Source organism: Rhea pennata, chromosome 19 (genome assembly GCF_028389875.1).
Source record: "Rhea pennata isolate bPtePen1 chromosome 19, bPtePen1.pri, whole genome shotgun sequence".
NCBI lineage: Eukaryota > Metazoa > Chordata > Aves > Rheiformes > Rheidae > Rhea > Rhea pennata.
In genome coordinates, this window is record NC_084681.1 from 10,570,615 (window position 1) to 10,590,871 (window position 20,257).

General features: G+C 43.8%; 1 protein-coding gene across 1 annotated transcript in view; it reads left to right on the forward strand.

Annotated features, from left to right (window-relative positions):
• DNAH9 (dynein axonemal heavy chain 9) overlaps nt 1–20,257 on the forward strand; it is a 213,611-nt gene that overhangs the window by 27,723 nt on the left and 165,631 nt on the right. Inside the window, exons 16-28 of the mRNA XM_062592116.1 lie at nt 1,177–1,373; nt 1,469–1,893; nt 3,364–3,586; nt 5,504–5,670; nt 6,031–6,901; nt 8,893–9,023; nt 10,184–10,310; nt 13,266–13,418; nt 14,360–14,485; nt 15,188–15,427; nt 16,308–16,468; nt 17,511–17,667; nt 18,408–18,512. Of these exons, the coding sequence (XP_062448100.1) occupies nt 1,177–1,373; nt 1,469–1,893; nt 3,364–3,586; nt 5,504–5,670; nt 6,031–6,901; nt 8,893–9,023; nt 10,184–10,310; nt 13,266–13,418; nt 14,360–14,485; nt 15,188–15,427; nt 16,308–16,468; nt 17,511–17,667; nt 18,408–18,512 (3,083 nt within the window). The remainder of the gene's footprint in view (nt 1–1,176; nt 1,374–1,468; nt 1,894–3,363; nt 3,587–5,503; nt 5,671–6,030; nt 6,902–8,892; nt 9,024–10,183; nt 10,311–13,265; nt 13,419–14,359; nt 14,486–15,187; nt 15,428–16,307; nt 16,469–17,510; nt 17,668–18,407; nt 18,513–20,257) is intronic.

Genomic DNA, 20,257 nt, shown 5'->3' on the forward strand with positions numbered 1-20,257 from the left:
TCTATGGGACTCAGGATGAGGAGGTTGTGTTTCCCAGCTGAAGAGAAGCATTGCAGAGGTCAGGTTTCCATTGCTGATTTCTGTTTTGTGCTCATCCTTATGCCTAGGAGATGCTCTTTTCTTTCTGACTTTCTTCTGTGCTTCTTACACAGTCTACAGCAAGTGTTGGGGGATAGAAAGGGTGACTCCACTCCCTGGTCACTGGAGCAAAGGATTGCTCAGGAGAAAAGGACAATGCATCATTTGCAGGGACTGATGAACAGACTAAATTGAGGCATCATCCCAGATCTGTGCCACAGCTTGAGTATCAGCCACCTGCTGTCCTCCCATGCACAAAGCATCAGGGTGACACCATCTTTCATTTTGTGGAGAATCTCAAGAGCAAATTCTGCTGATTACAGACATGAAAGAAAAACTCGATTCCTAAGACTTAGTCCCCTTTATCAACATCAGGGATGAAGCATGAGATGAGATGGATCCAGAAGTTACTCAGTCAGACCTCCTGCATAAGGCCGCTATGGAGTTTCACTCATTCAGCTAAGAGCAATTTGTGTTCAGCTAATGCACATCTCCAGAAATGCTTCCCACTTGGATGTGCAGACACACTGAACTAGAGAATCCAGCACTTCACCCACTTTGTTCGAAACAGGCACATAATTTCACATTTGAATTTGGCTTTGGTTTCTGGTTGCTGTTTTGCATTTTTTTTTCCTTCATGCATTTCTCCTCTAAACTAAAGAGCCTCTTGGTTCCTGGTATTTTTCTCCTTTGCAAATACTTCTACATTGTAATTGTTCAGCTCTCAGGCTCCCTTTTGATTAGCTAAAGAGCCTGATCTTGTTAAGGCTTTACACTAAAGCCTTTTTTTCAGTCCTTCAATCATTTTTGTCTCATCTGTTCTCCAGCAACTCTTGCGGGTACCAAAAGAGTAGCTAGTTTGCCCAGCATCTTCTCCATGTTGTGTGCAGGTATAATGTCACTGGAACCAGTGAGCAGATGTCTATTATCGGATCCACCTTTTGGTCCTTCCCAGACAGGCTATCATCAGTCATTTTTAAATGCCTATTGTTCCTGTGAGGTAGAACATGTATGTTTTATGGTGGGATGTTGCTTACAGGTCAAGATCGTTCTTTTCCCTTTGAAAGAGATCTCAGCATCTCTGTTCTTCCCTACCAGATCCTAAGGCAGGACTTGCTCCCCTGTTTGAAGTGCAGCTGGATTTGATGATTCCAGATTTGGTATTCCGTCCCTCCCTGGACCCTGGCACAAATGATGGCTTCTATGACATGATGGAAAGTCTTCTCAATGACATCTACCGGATCTCATCACTGATGCCTAGGCTGGCTGAGCACAGTGGTTTCCCTCATTATCAGGTCTTTGTTGTTGTGGAGCTCCCTTGTGCTGTGCAACAGTGCACGGATATATCCATGCATCCCCCAACTCACCATGCTTTCCTGTCCTTTCCTAGGCCGACATGGAGGACATGGCTGATCTAGCTGACATGCGCCATGACCTGATGGAGCGCGTGCAGACTGTGATGGTGGCCTGCTGTGATTACCGCAATTCCTTTGACCACTACTCCTACCTCTACGGGGATGACAGAAAAGAGTCCATCCGCCAGTTCCTCCTATATGGTCACGTCCTCACTGCTGTGGAAATTGAGACCCACACAGAGGATGGAGTCCCTGAGACTCCTCCCACACTACAGCAGTTCAGAGAACAGATTGACTCCTATGAGAAGATTTACGAGGAGGTGAACCACATCGAGCCCATCAGTGTATTCCACAGTTGGATGAAAATCGATGCTCGACCTTTTAAGGTATCCTTGTTGAATGTAATTAAAAAGTGGAGCCTGATGTTTAAACAGCATCTCATTGACCATGTCACACACAGGTAAGAACTGTTCCTGCTTCCTGTCCCCTGGGACCTACACTGAGTAAAAGAGTATTTCTTTTCTTGACTGGGCTTCATTATTTCAAAATTGGTCACCAAATACACCAAAATGGGAGCAAGGAAAGAGTGCGCATACTGCATGCCCACTCTATCACATCTTCTGCAACTTCCATTCCCTGCTCTCTGCTGGGAACTTATGTAATTGAATGAGTAAAATGGAAAGAGTTTTGTGGCCTTGGTACTTTTTGACATCTCACTACCAGCTCTTCTTGGGACTTGCGGTTAGATTTTAGATGGGACATTGGTTTATCTGTTCACACTGATTCATCTAATCTAATCTGTACCAGGAAGTCTGTGTTTTCTGTGTTGAATTTGATATTACCATCAGTAAAGCTTCATTAATACCATGAAATACTTGTTGTATTTCTGAATGCATTGCTTTTTGAGTACACACAGAAGAATGTGATTCAGGCTGGCTAGTATGAGCAATCATGGGAAGGTGATTTCAAGATTACAGAAAGGAGGGACTTTGGAAAGAAGTTTTGAATTAACATTTGTTCCATGATTTGAATAGCTGCTCAGTCGCTCGCTTGGTGTGGGATGATGCATCAGGTGATTTATTTGAGCAGTTGTGATTGAAGGATGTTGCAGGTTTTGGATACTTGCAAACAAATAGTTGCAGGTAGTTGTGGTGAAGACTGTTGCGTGTGGTTTTCAAGACCATAATTCTGATTATCTATCTTTTTGAGGTTTTTTGTTTAGCTTTAAAAGTAGGCGTTTAAGAGTTCGTACTAAGAGTCTCCGACTTGGCAGTATAGACTTTATTAGGTAAAGAATTGAAAGGATGTATCTTGACCCAGCAATATCTGCAGAATTTAAGCAGATGTTTAAAAAAAATAAGTATTTTAAGAACAGAATAATGGCTGTGCTGGAGAAGACTAAAGATCTGGTACCCCAGGCTCCTGTCTTTTTTGGCAGTGCCCAGTAGCGGATGAGTTAAGAACAGGGCAAGCGAGTAGGGAAGCTTCCCCAGGTTACTTACTCTACTTGTCTCTAACAACTTGTAACTCAAAAACTTTGAGAACCAGGTCTCATGCCTTTGTATTTAGTAATTTTTTTTCTCTCTCGTGAATGTTCAGTTGCTTTTGTGAGCCTCTGTAAATTTTTATCATCTGCAACCTCCTGCAACAGACATTTCCTCTGGAGTTTACAGGCCTCTGTTGTACTCCTTATCAGGTGTCTTTTCTCCAGCCTGAGAAGTCCCCGCGTGTGTATTTGTTCCTTGCAGGAAGCTGTACCATGAGAATTGGTGTTTTAATGCCCTCAATGTGTTAGCATGCAATGGTCAGGGTTAGCCAGGCCTTTTCCTTGTCAGTTGTCCATGTCAGTTCAGCTGCCTGGAGTAAGGCTGATAACATGTTTAAATATGAACTACTCTCATTGTGTATTTTCCTGCTTTGTATTATATAGCTTGACTGACCTTGAAGAGTTCATAAAAATTGCTGATAAAGGTTTGAGCAAAAAGGTTGAAAAAGGAGATTACGATGGTTTGGTGGAGATTATGGGTCACCTGATGGCTGTTAAAGAAAGGCACAGTGTCACTGATAAGATGTTTGAGCCTTTAAAGCAAACCATTGAACTACTGAAGATATATGAACAACAGCTGCCGGAGGAAGTCCATAAGCAACTAGAGGTGGGTGAAAATTTATGATCATAGAATCAGTAAGGTTGGAAAGGACATCTGGAGATCATCTAGTCCAACCTCCCTGCTCAGCAGGGTCACTTAGAGCCTGTTAGACAGGGTTGCATCCAGGTGGGTTTGGAATATCGCCAGAGAAGGAGACCCCACAACCTCTCTGGGCAACCTGTGACAGTGCTCTGTCACTCTCACAGTGAAAAAAATTGCCCCTCATGGTCAGACGGAACTTCCTGTGCTTCAGTTTCTGCCCATTGCCTCTTGCCCTGTCACACAGGGCAACTGAAAAGAGTTTGTCCCCATCCCCTTGACACCCTCCCTTCAGGTACTTGTACACATTGATAAGATCCCCCCTCAGTCTTCTCTTCCCCAGGCTGAAGAGGCCCAGCTCTCACAGCCGTTCCTCACAGGGCAGATGCTCCAGCCCTCTGATCATCCTCATAGCCCTACGCTGGACTCTCTCCAGTAGCTCCACGTCTCTCTTGTCCTGGGGAGCCCAGAACTGGACACAGTACTTGAGATGAGGCCTCCCCAGGGCTGAGTAGAGGGGCAGGATCACATCCCTCGACCTGCTGGCAACACTCTTCCTAAGGCACCCCAGGAGACCATTGGCCTTCCTGGCCCCAAGGGCACATTGCTGGCTCATAGTCAACTTGTCATCCACCAGCACTCCCAGGTCCTTCTCTGCAGAGCTGCTCTCCAGGAGGTCAGCCCCCAGCTTGTACTGGTGCCTAGGGTTATTCCTCCCTAGGTGCAGGACTCGGCACTTGCTCTTGTTGAACCTCAGGAGGTTCCTCTCTGACCAACTCTCCAGCCTGCCCAGGTCTCTCTGAATGGCAGCACAGCCCTCAGGTGTATCAGCCACTCCTCCCAGCTTGGTAGCATCAGCAGACTTGCTGAGGAGGCACTCTGTCCCCTCATCCAGGTCATTGATGAAGAAGTCGAACAGGATGGGACCCAGGACTGAGCCCTGGGGGGCTCCACTAGCCACAGGTCTCCAACTAGATTCCGTGCCACTGATGACAACCCTCTGAGTTCTGCCTTTCAGCCACTTCTCAATCCACCTCACTGTCCACTCATCTAACCCACACTTCCTGAGCTTATCTAGGAGGATGTTATGGGAGACAGTGTCAAAAGCCTTGGTGAAGTCAAGGGACACAACGTCCACTGCTCTCCCCTCATCTACCCAGCCAGTCATTCCATCATAGAAAGCTCCCAGATTGGTTAAGCAGGATTTCCCCTTGGTGAATCCATGCTGGCTACTCCTGATCACCTTCTTTTCCTCCATATGTCTGGAGATGACATCCAGAATGAGCTGTTCCATCACCTTCCCAGGGGCAGAGGTGAGGCTGACTGGCCTATAGTTGCCTGGGTGCTTCTTCTTGCCCTTTTTGCAGACTGGAGTGACATTGGTTTTCTTCCGGTCCTCAGGCACCTCAAGTTGGGGGGATTTGCCCAAGAGATCTCTCCAGAAGTCTTTCTGGTGTAACCTCATCTTCTACTGTAAGAGATGTCAGGCTCTGTCTCTTAATTACCTTGGAGAGGTTGGTTGATGCAATGAGCTGGCTTACACAGTCTGTCCTCTTGCCTTCAGCCTCTCCCAGGAGACACTGAATCCAGCTTGATGCTAGGATCAATATTTTTTATAGAGCCCAGGACCTATTCTGATGCCCCTTCTTCTGAACTTGTTGAAGACTCTTACAATCAGAACACATAAAGTGTCAGTGTCTTCATCTTCAAAATTGTGAATTATTTTGTCCTAAATTTTGTGCTTGGCCTTCACGTCATGATAAAACTTCCTTAGAAATTTTAGGCATAAAATCTGTTGCTTTTCCTGTGTTGTGATTATCCGTAAACAGATCAGATATATGAAGTAGAAAATACTGTCTACCAGCATTTAAATTTTGCTTGCAGGAGCTGCCAGAGAAATGGAACAATATAAAGAAGCTGGCAATAGCTGTGAAACAGCATGTGGCTCCTTTGCAGGCAAATGAAATGACAGTTATTCGCAAGAGCTGTGCAGCATTTGATGTTCAGCAGCATAAATTCAGAGAGCAATTTCGGAAAGAAGCACCATTCAGGTATGGGCAAATTAAACATCACAGAAGCCCAGAGGAAAAAGCTTTACAGGGTCATCTCCAGATGCCCTGAGGTCGTATGTTCTAGCACTGATACACATTTCCTACCTTCTCACAGTGTTACATTTCTTATATCTGGAATGTAGTGCCCCAGGAGTACTGTCCACTGTTAGCAAGAGATTGAATTTGGATGCCGAGTGTGCAATATCACTTTAAGATGGTGTCAGTAGTGCCACATGGTAGTAGCATCGATGTGTACTATAGATGTTTCACATTTACTTTCTCTTAGAGGCACCACTTGTTTTATATTTTCTTTAGAAACTGTTACAATATCACTTACGAAGAATAAACATTTCTTTGTAGGTTTGACACTGAAAAGCCTTATCAACTGCTGGATGCAAAGCACATTGAGATTAAACAAATGGAGTCAGCCATGACCTCGATTTATGAATCAGCTGGTCTGTTTGAAGTCATGGTTCCAGATTATAAGCAACTGAAGCAGTGCAGAAAGGAAATGTGTCTTCTAAAGGAGCTCTGGGATATGATTTCTGTTGTAAACTCTAGCCTTGGTGCTTGGCAGAACACTAAATGGGTGGATATTAATGTGGAAAACATGGATCTTGAGTGCAAAAAGTTTGCAAGAGAGATTCGAAATTTGGATAAAGAAATGAGGGCGTGGGACGCTTTTATTGGGCTGGACAGCAAGGTAAAGAACATGTTAACAGCCCTGAAAGCAGTGGCAGAACTTCAAAATCCTGCCATTAGAGAAAGACATTGGAATCAACTGATGCAGACCATGGGTGTAAAGTTTGTGATGGACTCAGACACCACACTAGCTGACCTCTTGAAGCTCAACCTACATAACTTTGAGGATGAGGTTCGTGGCATTGTGGACAAAGCAGTGAAAGAAATGAGTATGGAGAAAGTCCTGAAGGAGCTAAAAACAACCTGGAGCAGCATGGACTTTCAGTATGAGCCTCACCCCCGGACAAACATCCCATTGCTGAAATCAGATGAGGAACTCATTGAAACTTTAGAAGACAACCAGGTGCAGCTGCAGAATTTAATGACATCCAAGTATATTGCTTTCTTCCTGGAGGAAGTGTCTGCATGGCAAAGAAGGCTATCCACTGCAGACTCTGTCATTTCTCTCTGGTTTGAAGTGCAGCGTACATGGTCTCACTTGGAAAGCATATTCATAGGCTCAGAAGATATACGGATGCAGCTTCCCGAGGTATGAAAACTCAAAGTCCCATTTTCTCCATTAGGAAGATGCTTCCACTGTGTGAAATGGGATTATCTGTAATGCCAATTTCCCCAGCCTGCAGCTTTTCCCTAGATGCCTCCCTTTCTCTGGAGGTTCCCTTAGTACTACAATAGTTTCCGTAGTGCTGACCCAGGATGTTTTTGTCCTGTAAGTTGTGCTTGAGCCATGCTGAGAAACTGATTTTCCCCCTTTCACTGTTGCCTAGCAAATTCAGGATTACTGGAGACTGCACATGAGTGGAAGACTGTTAGCTTAGTTCAGTGCTGGAGGCAGATTCCATATTTCCTCAGGGATAGGAGAACAGGGATGATTACGCAGATGTGAGCCATCAGAACAAAGCTGAGTCAGGCAGCTCTGGCAGTATCCTTTTCCATACCTTCAGAGCTGGTGCAGAGGGAGAGCAGCTGTTCTCCTGCTCAAGCTTTGGAATCCAGAACAAAGTTGTAATTGGTGACCTCCTTCGGGGTGTCTTAAAGAGTCCAACCCTACTCCATATTCCCTTAATTACTAAGAAAATCCTCCAGGCTGATTCATGGCCATGCTGGGCCACCCTCAACCATGCTGAGGGACCTGCCTTTTACTCTCAAATGAGCCATGGTTGACTGCGTCACTGCTTTCCCTGCTTCTGTGCAATGGTAGACATCACACTTTAGGTGGAGCAGGGGCTGCCCTGCATTGATAGTGCTTCTGTCAGTCCCAGGGGACTAAGACCAGAGACAAAAATGTGCACTGCACAATGACAGCCTGATTTTAGAGAATGCTGCTTCCATCCCTTCACCCTTGTCTGCTTGGTTGGCAGTGCTTCAGGGCTAGGACTGTTCTTTCCTCTACTTTGGAAAATACTTAGCATACCTTGATTACTGCGCAATGTAAATAGGTCCTAATAACCAGCCCGAATCTCTGGTGTCCTGAAGACTATACCATGTGCCAGAAAGCTGTTAATATCCAACAGCTATCTGATGTCATGTGTGAAATCACTTCATGTTTTAAATCTACATCCAACTGGGCAGCTACCTGCATCTCAATACCAGCCTGGCAAGTGGCACAAATTAGCAGCTTCTTCCCTTCAGGAAGAAGCTCAAAGCCTCCAGAGACAGAACCCCTTCGGGATGCACCTGAGGCTGGGAGAAGATGTGTCAGCAGAGCATGGGATGCATGTTTGGAGACTGCTACATGTGTTGTGTGCAAGGAGGACTCCAGTCTGTAGCTAGAGCCTTGCTACCAGAGCTGAGCTCAGGTTAAAGTGGAATTGTTACTGAGAAAGCTAGGAACACTTTTATTCAGTCTCCTGACTCAGGAGGCCTGACTCTGGAAGAAGGGAGGACCAGCAGCATTTTGAACATACCTTTATTTATTCTTCAGTGATTTGCTCCAGAGATTCTGGGTCCCCATTACCTGGAGAACATATTTGTCTGTGTGCTGTTCCACGTGGGATTTTCTGGGCCTTACTGAAGACATGGAAGGGCTTTGCTCTGCTAGAACGGTCACTCATTTTGTAGATGAAGCCCGAGGGTTCCTATGTGGTACTATGAGAAAAAGAGTAAATTTGCATGAAGTCAGCAACCTTTGCCCTGTAAGGGAACATTTACTGCTGTTGTGACCTGGGAAAGTTGGTATTTCCTCTAGACATGGAAAAGGAAGAATTACAAGGAAACATTCAAAGGGGAATCCAAACCCACAAAAAAAAGGGTGGTCCTAGGATTTGGTTTCTGCATGGATCATTTTATCTATGATCCCTTTGGGATACAGCAACAAGGAGGTGATGCCTAGTTGGGTGCTTGTTTCAGCCATGTAGATGGAAAAGCCCTTCTGAAACATTAGAAGGACCCAAGGCAGGAGAGTCTCTACCAAGAATCTCTCTTCTCACCCCAAAGCTGGATAGTAACCAGACTATGGGATAATTTAGCAGAAAGTGAGGTGTTTTACTGTAAGTATATTCTTTGTATTGCTATTTGTAGGACTCTAAACGCTTTGAAGTGATTGACATCGATTTTAAAGAACTGGCCTATGAAGCTCAGAAAACCCCAAGTGTAGTTGAGGCCACCAATAAACCAGGTCTATCTGAACACCTGGAGGATATTCAGAGCAGGTAGGTAAAATTTCCGTCCTTGGATTTTGGTACTGTGATAAAGTCTGTTATTTACCCTGTACTCGATCCTTTCTCCCTGGACTATGCTGGGTTGTTTGTATTCACAAATCACAACACTTCCGATTTTTCTTGGGTTGTTTTATTTGTGATCCATCACCTTGAAGCCCCCAAAGTGCAGTCTGGCTTTATGTATGTACTAATTCTCATCCTGAATGTTGGTGAATATTGATTCAAGATGAGAATTTGCACCCATACAAAGCTGGGCATTCAGAAGACTTGAATAAGACGTGGACTCACTGCTACCCCGGATGCAATGTCTTAGATATCTATTCAGCATTCCGAGCAGGGATATCTGTAGCAGGCCTAAGTCCATGTTCTTTTAATTTACAAAGTTAGCACTGCATGTATGCCCTTGATACATGGTATAACTAGACTCTTTTAGGTCTAGGACTCTTTGTGTCCTGAGATGGATACACTTCTCATTGAACCTATGAGCTAGTCTGCTTGGAACACACTTAAGAACTTTATATGAAAGCTCTCATGTCAGTAGTAACAAAGCCATTTTTAAGCAGATAAGGCCAGTATTCCTCACAGAGGACTAACTGCGTGTTATTTATGAACTTTGTAAGCTGAGCAGTAGTTTAGCGTATAAACACTGAAAGATTTATTTTCTGTTGGAGCAAACAAGTTTACTTTCGTTCAGGCTTCTCAAACACAAAAAGCTGAGTAGATTTGAATTGAACTTTAAAATACAGCTCCTCAGAACGAAAGCAGCTCTGGGGATCTTCATCCCAATGCAAAATCACCTGTGAAAATTATGAGTTTGTCTAAAACATTGGGTCAGACTGCAAAACCCTTTCTAACATCTTTTTCTCTGTGCATTTCTGCTGTTTTCATGAGGCTCCTCTGGCTTGGAGTTTCTTTGGTTTTGATCCTTGCAAGTAAAGACATCTAGAAGGAGCAAAGCAGGCACCCACTAGCTACTATCTACTCTGTCCTATTCAGAAAATGCTTTAGGAGGACCAGTCCACAGGCTAAGCTCACACCTTGCATTTCCATTTAGTAGGGAATAACCTGCTTGATAACCCAAAATGCAGTGTAAAATGTGAAGGAATATTTATCTGCCTGTTCTGGGCTGTTTATCTGCTCTATTTCCTCAGATTATCTCTTTGTGAGAAAGCTTTAGCTGAATATTTGGATATGAAGAGGTTGGCTTTTCCCAGATTTTACTTCATTTCTTCTGCAGATTTATTGGATATTCTTTCCAATGGCACCAACCCACAGCTGGTAAGCCTTTCACTTTGTCACCTTTGTGTTTTCAAACTGTCAGTGATACCACGGTGAAGGACTCTGTGTTGGAACTGTCCTGTAGCTTCTCCTTTCTTTCTTGAGTGCTTTTTCTTCCACCACCCCTTGATTTAATAACAGTTCCATCACAGCTGGCCTTCATCTGTCATCTCTGAAAGGCAGCGCGTGTACTGTATGTTGCCCTATCTAATCTTGGTGATGCTTGCAGCTGGTTCTGAAAGCATTTCACAGAGCAGAGCTCATCGGTGTTTTTGTTGTTACAAAAAAATGTTTTTGTGCTAGAATACAGTGAAGTTAGAGAAGACAATCTTTCCTGAAGATCTCAGCCAAAACTTCTTGCTGACTTTAGTCCCCCACCCTGGGATGCCACTGAGCAACGTCTGAGAGAAAGATTGAGTACTCAAGAGATAGAGATTGGGCACTCAGATCTGGAGGTATTGAACACTGCTAACAGCTTGGAAAGGTCCCTTTTTGATGCAGAAGAGACACTTACTATTCAGGCATTATTTCCTTCATCCACAAAGACCTTTGAGATTCCCTGGCTAGAGGGGAAGACAAGAGCATGCACTGAAAGAGGCAAGATGGTTGCTCGTCAGACAGTAGCCATGACCAAAGCAAGCAAATATATCTCTTGTGTTACCATTTCTATGAACCTCAGGGGCTGGGCTTGATATCAGACCTTCAAGGCATAAAGATCTTGACTGTCTCACTGAGGAAGCTTCTTTTCCCCAAACTGGCTTTCTGGTGGTGGTACCTGTATGCCCATGTGGGGAAATCACTCTAAATGCACTATCTCCATGTTAACTATGGTAAATTGCCAGATCCTACTGTGGAGGAATTTGTGAAAAGCCTTTTTGATTTAGGAAATGACCTCATTGTGCTCTTGTCTGTGTTCAGCTGGGGAATGCTGACCTTTCCTGTCCCTTGGTAGGCAGAGTTTGGAGGATTTGGTCATGAAAAATTCTATAGAGGTTTTTGCATCGGGAAACTTGCGTAGCAGCATTAGAGTTAATTATTAGTGCTACAGTAGTTGCTGTCACTGGCCACTTTCTCTGGCAGATCTGTGCTCTGGCAGGGCTTGTTTAGGATATATGACTTGTTCTGAGTTATAAAACTGATCAAATTTTTCACAACAAAATGAAGAGTGTAAGGAATAAACTCCTTATTCCAGCTTTTAGTAGTGGATAACTTTACTTGTCTAATTAAAAAAACTTTTTGTCTAAGTAGATACAAGTGTTCGTGAATGAAGCAGACTTGAATGAGCATTTTGGAAATGCTGTTGTTTGCCACTAACCTTTAACACTATTTACAGCTCTCTCTGCTTCTGGACGATTTCAGCCCTCAGCATCACAGATATATAGTTGACTGATATTTAAAATGGAGAGGAAAAAAATGCAGATAGAAAAGGTGCTGTGTCAAAATGCTCCATGGAATAAGAAGAAATTCCTGGAGTTTTCTGTGTTATTTGAAACTATTTGCAGTAAAATCAAAGTAAATGTCAAATGGGATCATACATGGATACACTCTTAGCCTTTCCATTGTAGTTTCAAAGTCTGTCCGATCATTCCTAAAGGAGGATTAAATACACAACGATATTATCCTCTTGAACTTGGTGTTGAACTTGTGCCGACTCAGGTGTATTTAAGGCTCCTATGGCAGCATTGCACCAAGCATTGGAATATGTCAGAATTCGTGCTGACTGGCTAAGGTGTAGGAGTGGGCTGTGAGTATTTCTGAGCAGAAGCTTTAAGAAAAGGTTTCTGTGATTTATTCAAGAATTGAAAGGAGAGATTCTAATCTGAGGAGGTGCTGAATGTCAGTTGCTTCTTGGATCAGAGTAAGCAGTGCTTAGCACCTTCCAGGATTTTGCTGTACTTGAAGGTGCATTACTGAGGTGTACCCCCTGCAGGACTGCTTGTATTGTATCCCTGTAATCCTTTGTGAGTTAATGTGTCATGATTAAATGGACAAGTCCACTTATCTTTCTCTGAAAGCATCAGACCATCAGATGTCTCACGTGGTTCTCTTTTCACTTTTCACGTGCGGGAGTCTGGTTGGGCTTTGTCTGCACCTCCCTGGCTGTCATAGAGAGGTAGCTCCTGTCTGATACCAGTCTGTGAATTGACCCTTAGTTTGAGAACATCGGTCTTGGGAGAAGCCAGTCTTTGTTGGTGGTGACATGTGACACACAGAGTGATGAAGCTATGTGCTATATAGTGATCTGGAAAAAGCTCTGATGACCTGTTGAGCTCACACTAAACCGATGGCAATGTTGAGAACCCATTGAAACAATTCTATCTGTTGGCTTTTCAATCAAATGCGAACAGGACAAAACTAAATTATTCTTTTCCTTCTGGAAGAGCCCCTTAAGTCAAGATGGAGGGGTTCATGGAAGTCTGGGCCATTGAGCTGCTTACTGGGTCTTGGGCAGAAATAGAGACCTGTGTTCCCCAGGCTTTCTATTGGCACATAATTGATTTCTAGTAGTGAACTTTCATGCTGAAGAAATATGGAGTTTCACTGCGGTCTTCAAGAAAATTCTACGGTGTACTGTGAACAGGATGAGTTAGAGTGATAGCTAAAGACCTTTCATCTTTATGTACAGGGCAGTGGGGCAGTAATCATGTAATGTTTTAGATATTTGCTTTCTGTGGTGTTGTTCTGTATGGGAGCTTAGCCAGCAGGGAAGCAAGACTCATTAAGGTGTATCTGTTTTCTGGATAAAGTAGAAATAAATGGAAGTATTGGGAGGGACACAGGTACAGAGCAAGAGGCTTATAACAACAATGTCCTGACCATGCATGAAAACATAGTCCTACCAAGAGGTTCAGACCATGCTTTTTGAGTATGACTCTGTGCCCATGACGTGCATATTGTGCTGTCCGTGCTGCTTGTTCTGTCATGGTCACTTTATTGATACAATTCCCTTTGCAGGTACAGCGTCATCTTTCTAAACTCTTTGACAACTTGGCAAAGATGAAATTCCAGCTGGACTCTGAGCAAAAGCCAACAAAGATTGCTCTGGGAATGTACAGCAAAGAAGAAGAGTATGTCAACTTTAGTGAGCCCTGTGACTGTAATGGGCAGGTAAGATGGAAGACCCTGACCTTGTCCATCAGTATTATCTAGTGGAATCTACTCTCCTGCCCTTTGCCTGGGCATTGCACCATCCTTACACCGTAATCCTTGCTCCCACTGTGGATTGGTTGTCACTAAAGTGAGGCATAAGTCTCTGAGTTCACAGTGGGAGTGAGAACTGTGGCCTTTTTCCTGCCTTTTTTTTTTTAAGTACATTTTTTAACAGGTTCCAAATTTGGTCTTATAGCTTGTGCAAATATCCTGAATGGAGAAGAGGGGTATAGATAGAAAATAGACTAAAATATTTCATAATACCTCCACATAGGCATCTTTTGCAAAAGGGTACTTTTTTCTTATTTTCAAATCCTTTTCCTTTCATAGGAAGAATCAAACTATGAACAGCAAGAATCAAACTGCTACTCAACTTGTATGTCCTTGTAGTCGCACCTTTCTCTGTGGAATATATAGGAGGCTAAAATACATAATATAAGCCACTGAGCTTCATAGTGGTAGAGCTTGCTGCTTTTAAACTATCTTCTCAGTGAGGATTTTGCCAGTGAAATATTAATTTCAACAGGAATCTCTTGTTCCCAAATTTGGCACCAACTTTTGCTTGCTGCTGGCAGATTGTGCCCGAGTCCCATGTGTGATTCTTCTTACGGGCTGGAGGTGGAATACATTGAAGCAAATGACTCATCAGTGAAGTTCATTTTGATTTCCGGAATAGCTGGAGTTTAAGCAAAGCCTGCCTTGCATTGCTAGTGTCTATAAGAGCCTGCAAATGCATGCTACTCCTGAAATACCAGAATCAGCTAAATCCACTGAATCTAAAGTTTCTGAGTCATGTTTGACATGAGTGTTAAGATGCTTGTCCCGTCCTATATCTCCACTTATTGCCAAAAGTGCTTAAGAAGAGCAAATGTGTTACTACATTTTAATATCTTCTCCAGGTTGAGATCTGGCTGAATCACGTACTAGATAGCATGAGGGCTACTGTGAGAGATGAAATGACAGAAGCAGTCACAGCTTATGAGGAGAAGCCCAGGGAACAGTGGCTCTTTGACTATCCAGCCCAGGTATCTGTCTCTGTCCTGATTGTCTCCTCTTTGACCGGCACACTGGAAAAGGCAACTCATGGTTTCTCTTTCCATCCTGCTTTGTCTTCTTTTAGTAATGGCCTCTAGCTGTTTATGGAGAAGGTTCTGGCCTCCACAGTGCTATCCATGAGGGAGGAAGTGATGATTTGTTCTTGGTGTTGGGAATCCCGTGAATGGAGTTTCCAAGCTAAGGTCCATGGTCTACTTGGGATTCTAAGGAGAATATACTGTTGGTTGAATAACAGAACTCATGGATTTAGGCAATACCTTTTGTGCCCTAGTGAGTCATGGAGTAGTTTATACACTCACAGAAGGAGACAGGGATGTAGCAGGAAAAAAGAAATGGTGAGGGTTAATGAGAGAGAAGAGCCTTTCAGATTCACTTTTAACAGTCTCGTGATCATTGCCTGTCCTGCTCTGCCTCCTCTGCCACATCTGGCAAGTAAAAGATGCTAATTTACTAATAAGTAGCTGCTAAATATGGTTGTATCACTGATGTGATGTTTGAAATTAGTGTCACAGAGCAGGTCCCTGTTGTCATGTCTGCTGTGATTACTGTATCAAAATTACTTGATTTCATGTCCTGGTTGCTTGTTTTTTAATAATCTTGTGGATCAGACACTCTTAAACATAAGGTAACCCTGGTGTTTTCCCTGGCACTGAGCAAGCCCTTTCCCCTAGGTGGCTCTTTCCTGCACCCAGATTTGGTGGACGACTGAGGTTGAGATTGCTTTCGCCAGAGTGGAGGAAGGCTATGAGAATGCGATGAAGGAGTATCACAAGAAGCAAGTGGCCCAGCTGAATACCCTTGTTACAATGTTGATTGGGCAGCTCTCCAAGGGTGACAGGCAGAAAATCATGACCATATGTACCATTGACGTGCATGCTCGGGATGTGGTGGCGAAGATGATAGCTCAGAAGGTTTGTGTTCATAGCTCAGCACTGTCCTGTTTTGGATAGGAGAGTTAATGGGGTAGTAGGGTGACCAAGGCTTGTCCACTGCTGGATACATTCAGATCACTGCCTACCTCAGTGGGAGATGCATGACTGATATAACTCATACAAAGTTGTAAGGAGGCAAAAAAGTACCTCCTAAGCCTACAGTACTGCTATGCGTCATGACCCTGCAACACTGAGGGGCCTGTTGTACTTGTCACAGGTTCATGCTGGGAGTGAAAGTGGGGTTAGGACTCTTCCCTCATCTCCCCTTATCCTTTTGGAGGTGGCTAGGCTACAATCAAGTTTTCTGGCTTCAGGGACTCAGCTGGAACAGGGAATGGCTTGGCCCAGTTTGTGATGAAACAGTCCCTCTTCCAGGCCCTGCCCACTGGTTGCAGAGAGAGTGCTGGCCATGAGTGTCCTTATCCTGCTGTCCACAGCCTGTTTTTCTGGTGCTGACTGTGGTTCCTTCCCTCAGAAGAGTTGTCTAGACAGAGGTTTCTGCTCCTTCTCCCATTCCATTTACTTTATAAGATCCTCTTCCCAACTTGCTACTTCTTACATTTATCTTTTCTTCGTATGATTTTATTTTATTTTTTTTTTGTGATGCTCTTTCTTGTGGCTATCTAGACTAATTCTCCTTTTCCTTTCCCAGCAAGGTGGTCACTACTTTGATTCCTCCCCTCTACTAATGGGAAACTGGGGCTCTGAGAGGTGATAGTTCTCACCACAACTGTCTTCACTGGACTGGACTCAGTCCATCCCTGATGTAGCTTCATTACAATCACCATTTTGGTACCCAAGTTATGCATACCCAGCATCTTTGGCCTTCAGATGATGGTGCTTTGTGGATACATTTCAGGTGGACAACGCTCAGGCATTCATTTGGCTGTCACAGCTCCGGCACAGATGGGCTGATGAAGAGCAACACTGTTTTGCCAATATCTGCGATGCCCAGTTCCTGTACTCCTATGAATATCTTGGCAACACCCCTCGGCTTGTGATCACTCCATTGACTGATAGGTAGGTCGCAGGAAGACACTGGGGTATCTAGGCTATCACTAAGTCAAAAACAGCTGCTCACCACAGACAGGTTTAGTTTGGATACCTGAATCTATTCTGTTTCTTCTCCATGTCCCAGCAATCCTGTGGTAGAGCTCTAACTCTCTCCTATCTTGTAATTTCATTGTGGTACCTTCTGAGAGTATGTTTGCCTCAGATCCTAGAGTGGGATGCAGCTCACAGATTAAGGCATTCAGTTGTGTACAGAGGTGCCAATATCTCCATTTAGTCATTGAATCTAGAGATCTTTTCATCGTACCTTGAACTAGGCATGTATGGCTTGATTCAGCTCTCTAAATGTGGACATTAAGGCCACTTAAGAAGTTCTGCCATGTCCCACCTGCCTTCCAGCTCCCTCTCCAAAAGTATACAAGTTGTCTGCAAACCTCATGTCACATCTGCCGACTAATCAGCTGACTCAAGCCTCCATGCATGGTCAGGTTTTGCTGGCTGTATTGACTACATCTCTTTGACTTACACAGGGAGCACAGACACCCACATATGGGTACCTCCCTGTGTGTCATCAGTTTTAGAGCCAGAGGAGCTTTGGGGCTTGCTGTGGCATCATGTGGTATCATTCTGAAACCATCTGAGCAGATTTCTGCAAGATGATGGAAAATGAGATGCTTTGGGTTGAGAGCTTTGGGCAGCAAGAGAAAGATCCTTTTGTCTCCAAAAAGCCCACCTGTTCTCATGCTATCTGGGATCTGGGACATGCCTAGTATCGATCAGCAGTAGCGGGTTTCACAGAAAGCTCAAGCCCTGACGTGAGCAGGTTGAGCAGACCCAGATGGAAGATGAGTGCCTCTGGGGAAAAAGCACAGACAGGCAGGTGGTGATTAATGACAAGGAGAGCTTTCAGCTTATACATGCACTCTGCTCACATAGAGCTTTGCAGAATGAGGGTGCGTTACCAAAATCCCATTGCTCTGGACCACATCAGTGACCTGTTGGACCAAATCTCAGTCTCTTTCCTTTTTTTTTTTGCTTTTTGCTGTGGAAGATGTTACATTACCTTGACCCAGTCACTACATTTGACCATGAGCGGAGCTCCTGCAGGCCCTGCAGGCACCGGCAAGACAGAGACTACTAAAGATTTGGGACGAGCCCTGGGTATCATGGTATATGTGTTTAACTGCTCCGAGCAGATGGACTACAAGGTAGTGTTTCCTTTCCTCTTTGGGAGCTGTACAGGGGTCTGTGGGAGGCAGAAGCCCAAAAGATGCTCCATCAGGAGCTGAGTGCCTCATTACGCTCTTTCCCTGCCCTTTGGAGCTAACCTTTCACGTGAAATACTTCAAAAATTTTGGCCTATTCAGTTAAGAATGGGGCTCCACTGGTACTTTTAGCACTGTCATTCCTTCCCACCATGCTCACAGGCTGATGTGCCTTGGCATAAAGAGAGATCTGTCTTGCTTTTTTTTGTTTGTTTTTTTTTTTTTTTTTGTTTGTTTGTTTGTTTTTTGAGATCCTTTACCAGGAGAAGGCCAAAGCCTGCTGAACCTTCAGTCACTGCATAACATTAAATTGTCAGATTGTGTCTTGCTCCCTGCATGTCTGGCATGGTATAGTGGTTCTGGTAGCTTCAGATCATATTTTATTCAGTTTATAGGCTCTCCCAGGAAGCAGGACTGTCAGTAATTCAACACAGGTGACCTTTAAATGAAGCTTGTGCACAGATATATTGAGAAAGTGCAATTAACAAATCAAATGGCAAAGTGTGAAGAGCTATAAATATTATAATTGAGTCGTGCCTGCTGTTTCCATGCACTTTTCTAAATACCCACAATAGACTGTAAATTGCTATAAATAAACAGGCTGAGAAATAAAATCTCCCCCCCCCTTTTTTTCCTGGAGTTGCTTCCATTGGTAATGTCATGTTTGTAATTTTTTGTTTCAGTCTTGTGGGAATATTTACAAAGGCCTTTCCCAGACGGGAGCCTGGGGCTGTTTTGATGAATTTAACAGAATCTCAGTTGAGGTACTTTCTGTGGTGGCTGTACAGGTAAGTGAGGAAACACTCATAAATAAGTATAAACAAGGCAGAGCCATGTTCTTCTCACTGAAGTGAAGGTAAATACGGAAAGTGCATGTTGCTGGTTTCACAGTTTAGTGTTAGGTAAGGGATTATATCCCCAAATTAATTAATCCCATGAATATCACAGCACTGCCAAAACATAGCAGTCATGTGCTGTGAACATGATTGTCACTTCTTTTCTCTCCCCATGTACAACATTTGTGTTGGGGCAGTTCTTTATAGCGCCTTTTCCCAAATCTATGTACAACGTGGCTCTATGCTTATTCTTCTCTGAGGAGGAGAATTTGTATTATTAACATGATGTGTGTTAGTTATAGAACACCATTTTAGGAAACAGAACTATCTTTACTTATAGCTACTCAGTCTGTCTCCTGCCACCTAGGGAGGCATGGGAATAGTTTTCGAGGAGAGGGTGGGAGGAAAGCCGGGGGAATGGTTGTTTATGGGGCTGATCCAAAGCCTTCTGGACTTTTTAGGTTACTGTTGTCTCCAGTCAGGCACAGTATGTGTATTGTATGTGACAAATGGGAATAAATTTAAGATAAACTTTCTTAACATTTACATGTCATCAAGACTATGTTGTTTTTTCCTTCTTTCTCTTTGCATGTGGTTGTAGATTTAATTTCAGTGTTTGTAATAGAGCTTTGTGAAATGCCTAGAGAGAGGATATTACTAGCTGAGTGGAATGCTTTCTAAAAGGACAGCATTCAACCCCAGGATTGCAGTGAAGTCCTCATAAAAGCCTGTAACTGCCAGGTGACACTCAATAACTGGAACCTCTGGCAGAAGTACAGCCCTTATTTATGTGTTTACCTAGGATACACTGATAGCATGGAATTAAATGTAGGAAAGAGCTATTTGAACTGTGTGCTACCAATGCATAGACATTTTCCCTATAGGATGATTTCTAGTCTCCTGCTTAATCCAACTACTCAGTGCATTTTATTGATGATTTTCATGTACAGCATGTCAGTAATCCTGAGAGAGGTACTAGAAAGTAGACTGCCCTCCCCATCATGCTGGAGAGTCTTGCTTGCTTGTGTTTATGTACATTCTGTCACTTTGCCTCCTCCCTCCCCTCCTGCTACTGACCTATGAGTAAATCTGAAATTATTTTATGCAAGGGGAAGGATTTCACTAGGAGAGACTCCTGGCAGTCTTCTCGTAAGTGCCCGGTGGGTGGTGAAGGAGCACTCTGTTAGGGTAACTGCTGCAAGTGTGAATCCCCTCTGGTAGGGATTGAAATTTAGATAAGCATTATAACTTGGCAGCAGGGTGAGAGCAGTCCTACTGCCTCTCCTGGCCCTTACTTGGAGAGTTGTGGCTGGATGTTGTCCAGACTCTAAACCACACTGGCATCCTCTGAAAACTGCAAACATGCCCTCTTGCAAGGTAGACTGAGAATCCTGTGGCTTCCAGCTACCTAGAGTTTGGGCATAGGATATGTGCTCAAATGCATTGTCCAGACTGAGTTTGCTCTGACCTGGCCATAATAGAACATTTTGAGCCTTGGAGAACTTCATTGTAGGAAGCTGAGATGCCTGAGGATCTGAAGTTCTTCTGGACTCAAGTGTCAGCTGAGAGCAGAGTTTTAGGATCCCCGTGTGTGATTTAGGTCTTGCATTCTTCATACACCCTGCTTTTGGCTTAGAATTGTAGGAAGTAAAATCTAGAAGCAAGAAGTTCCTATTTCCTTGCAGATCTTACAATCA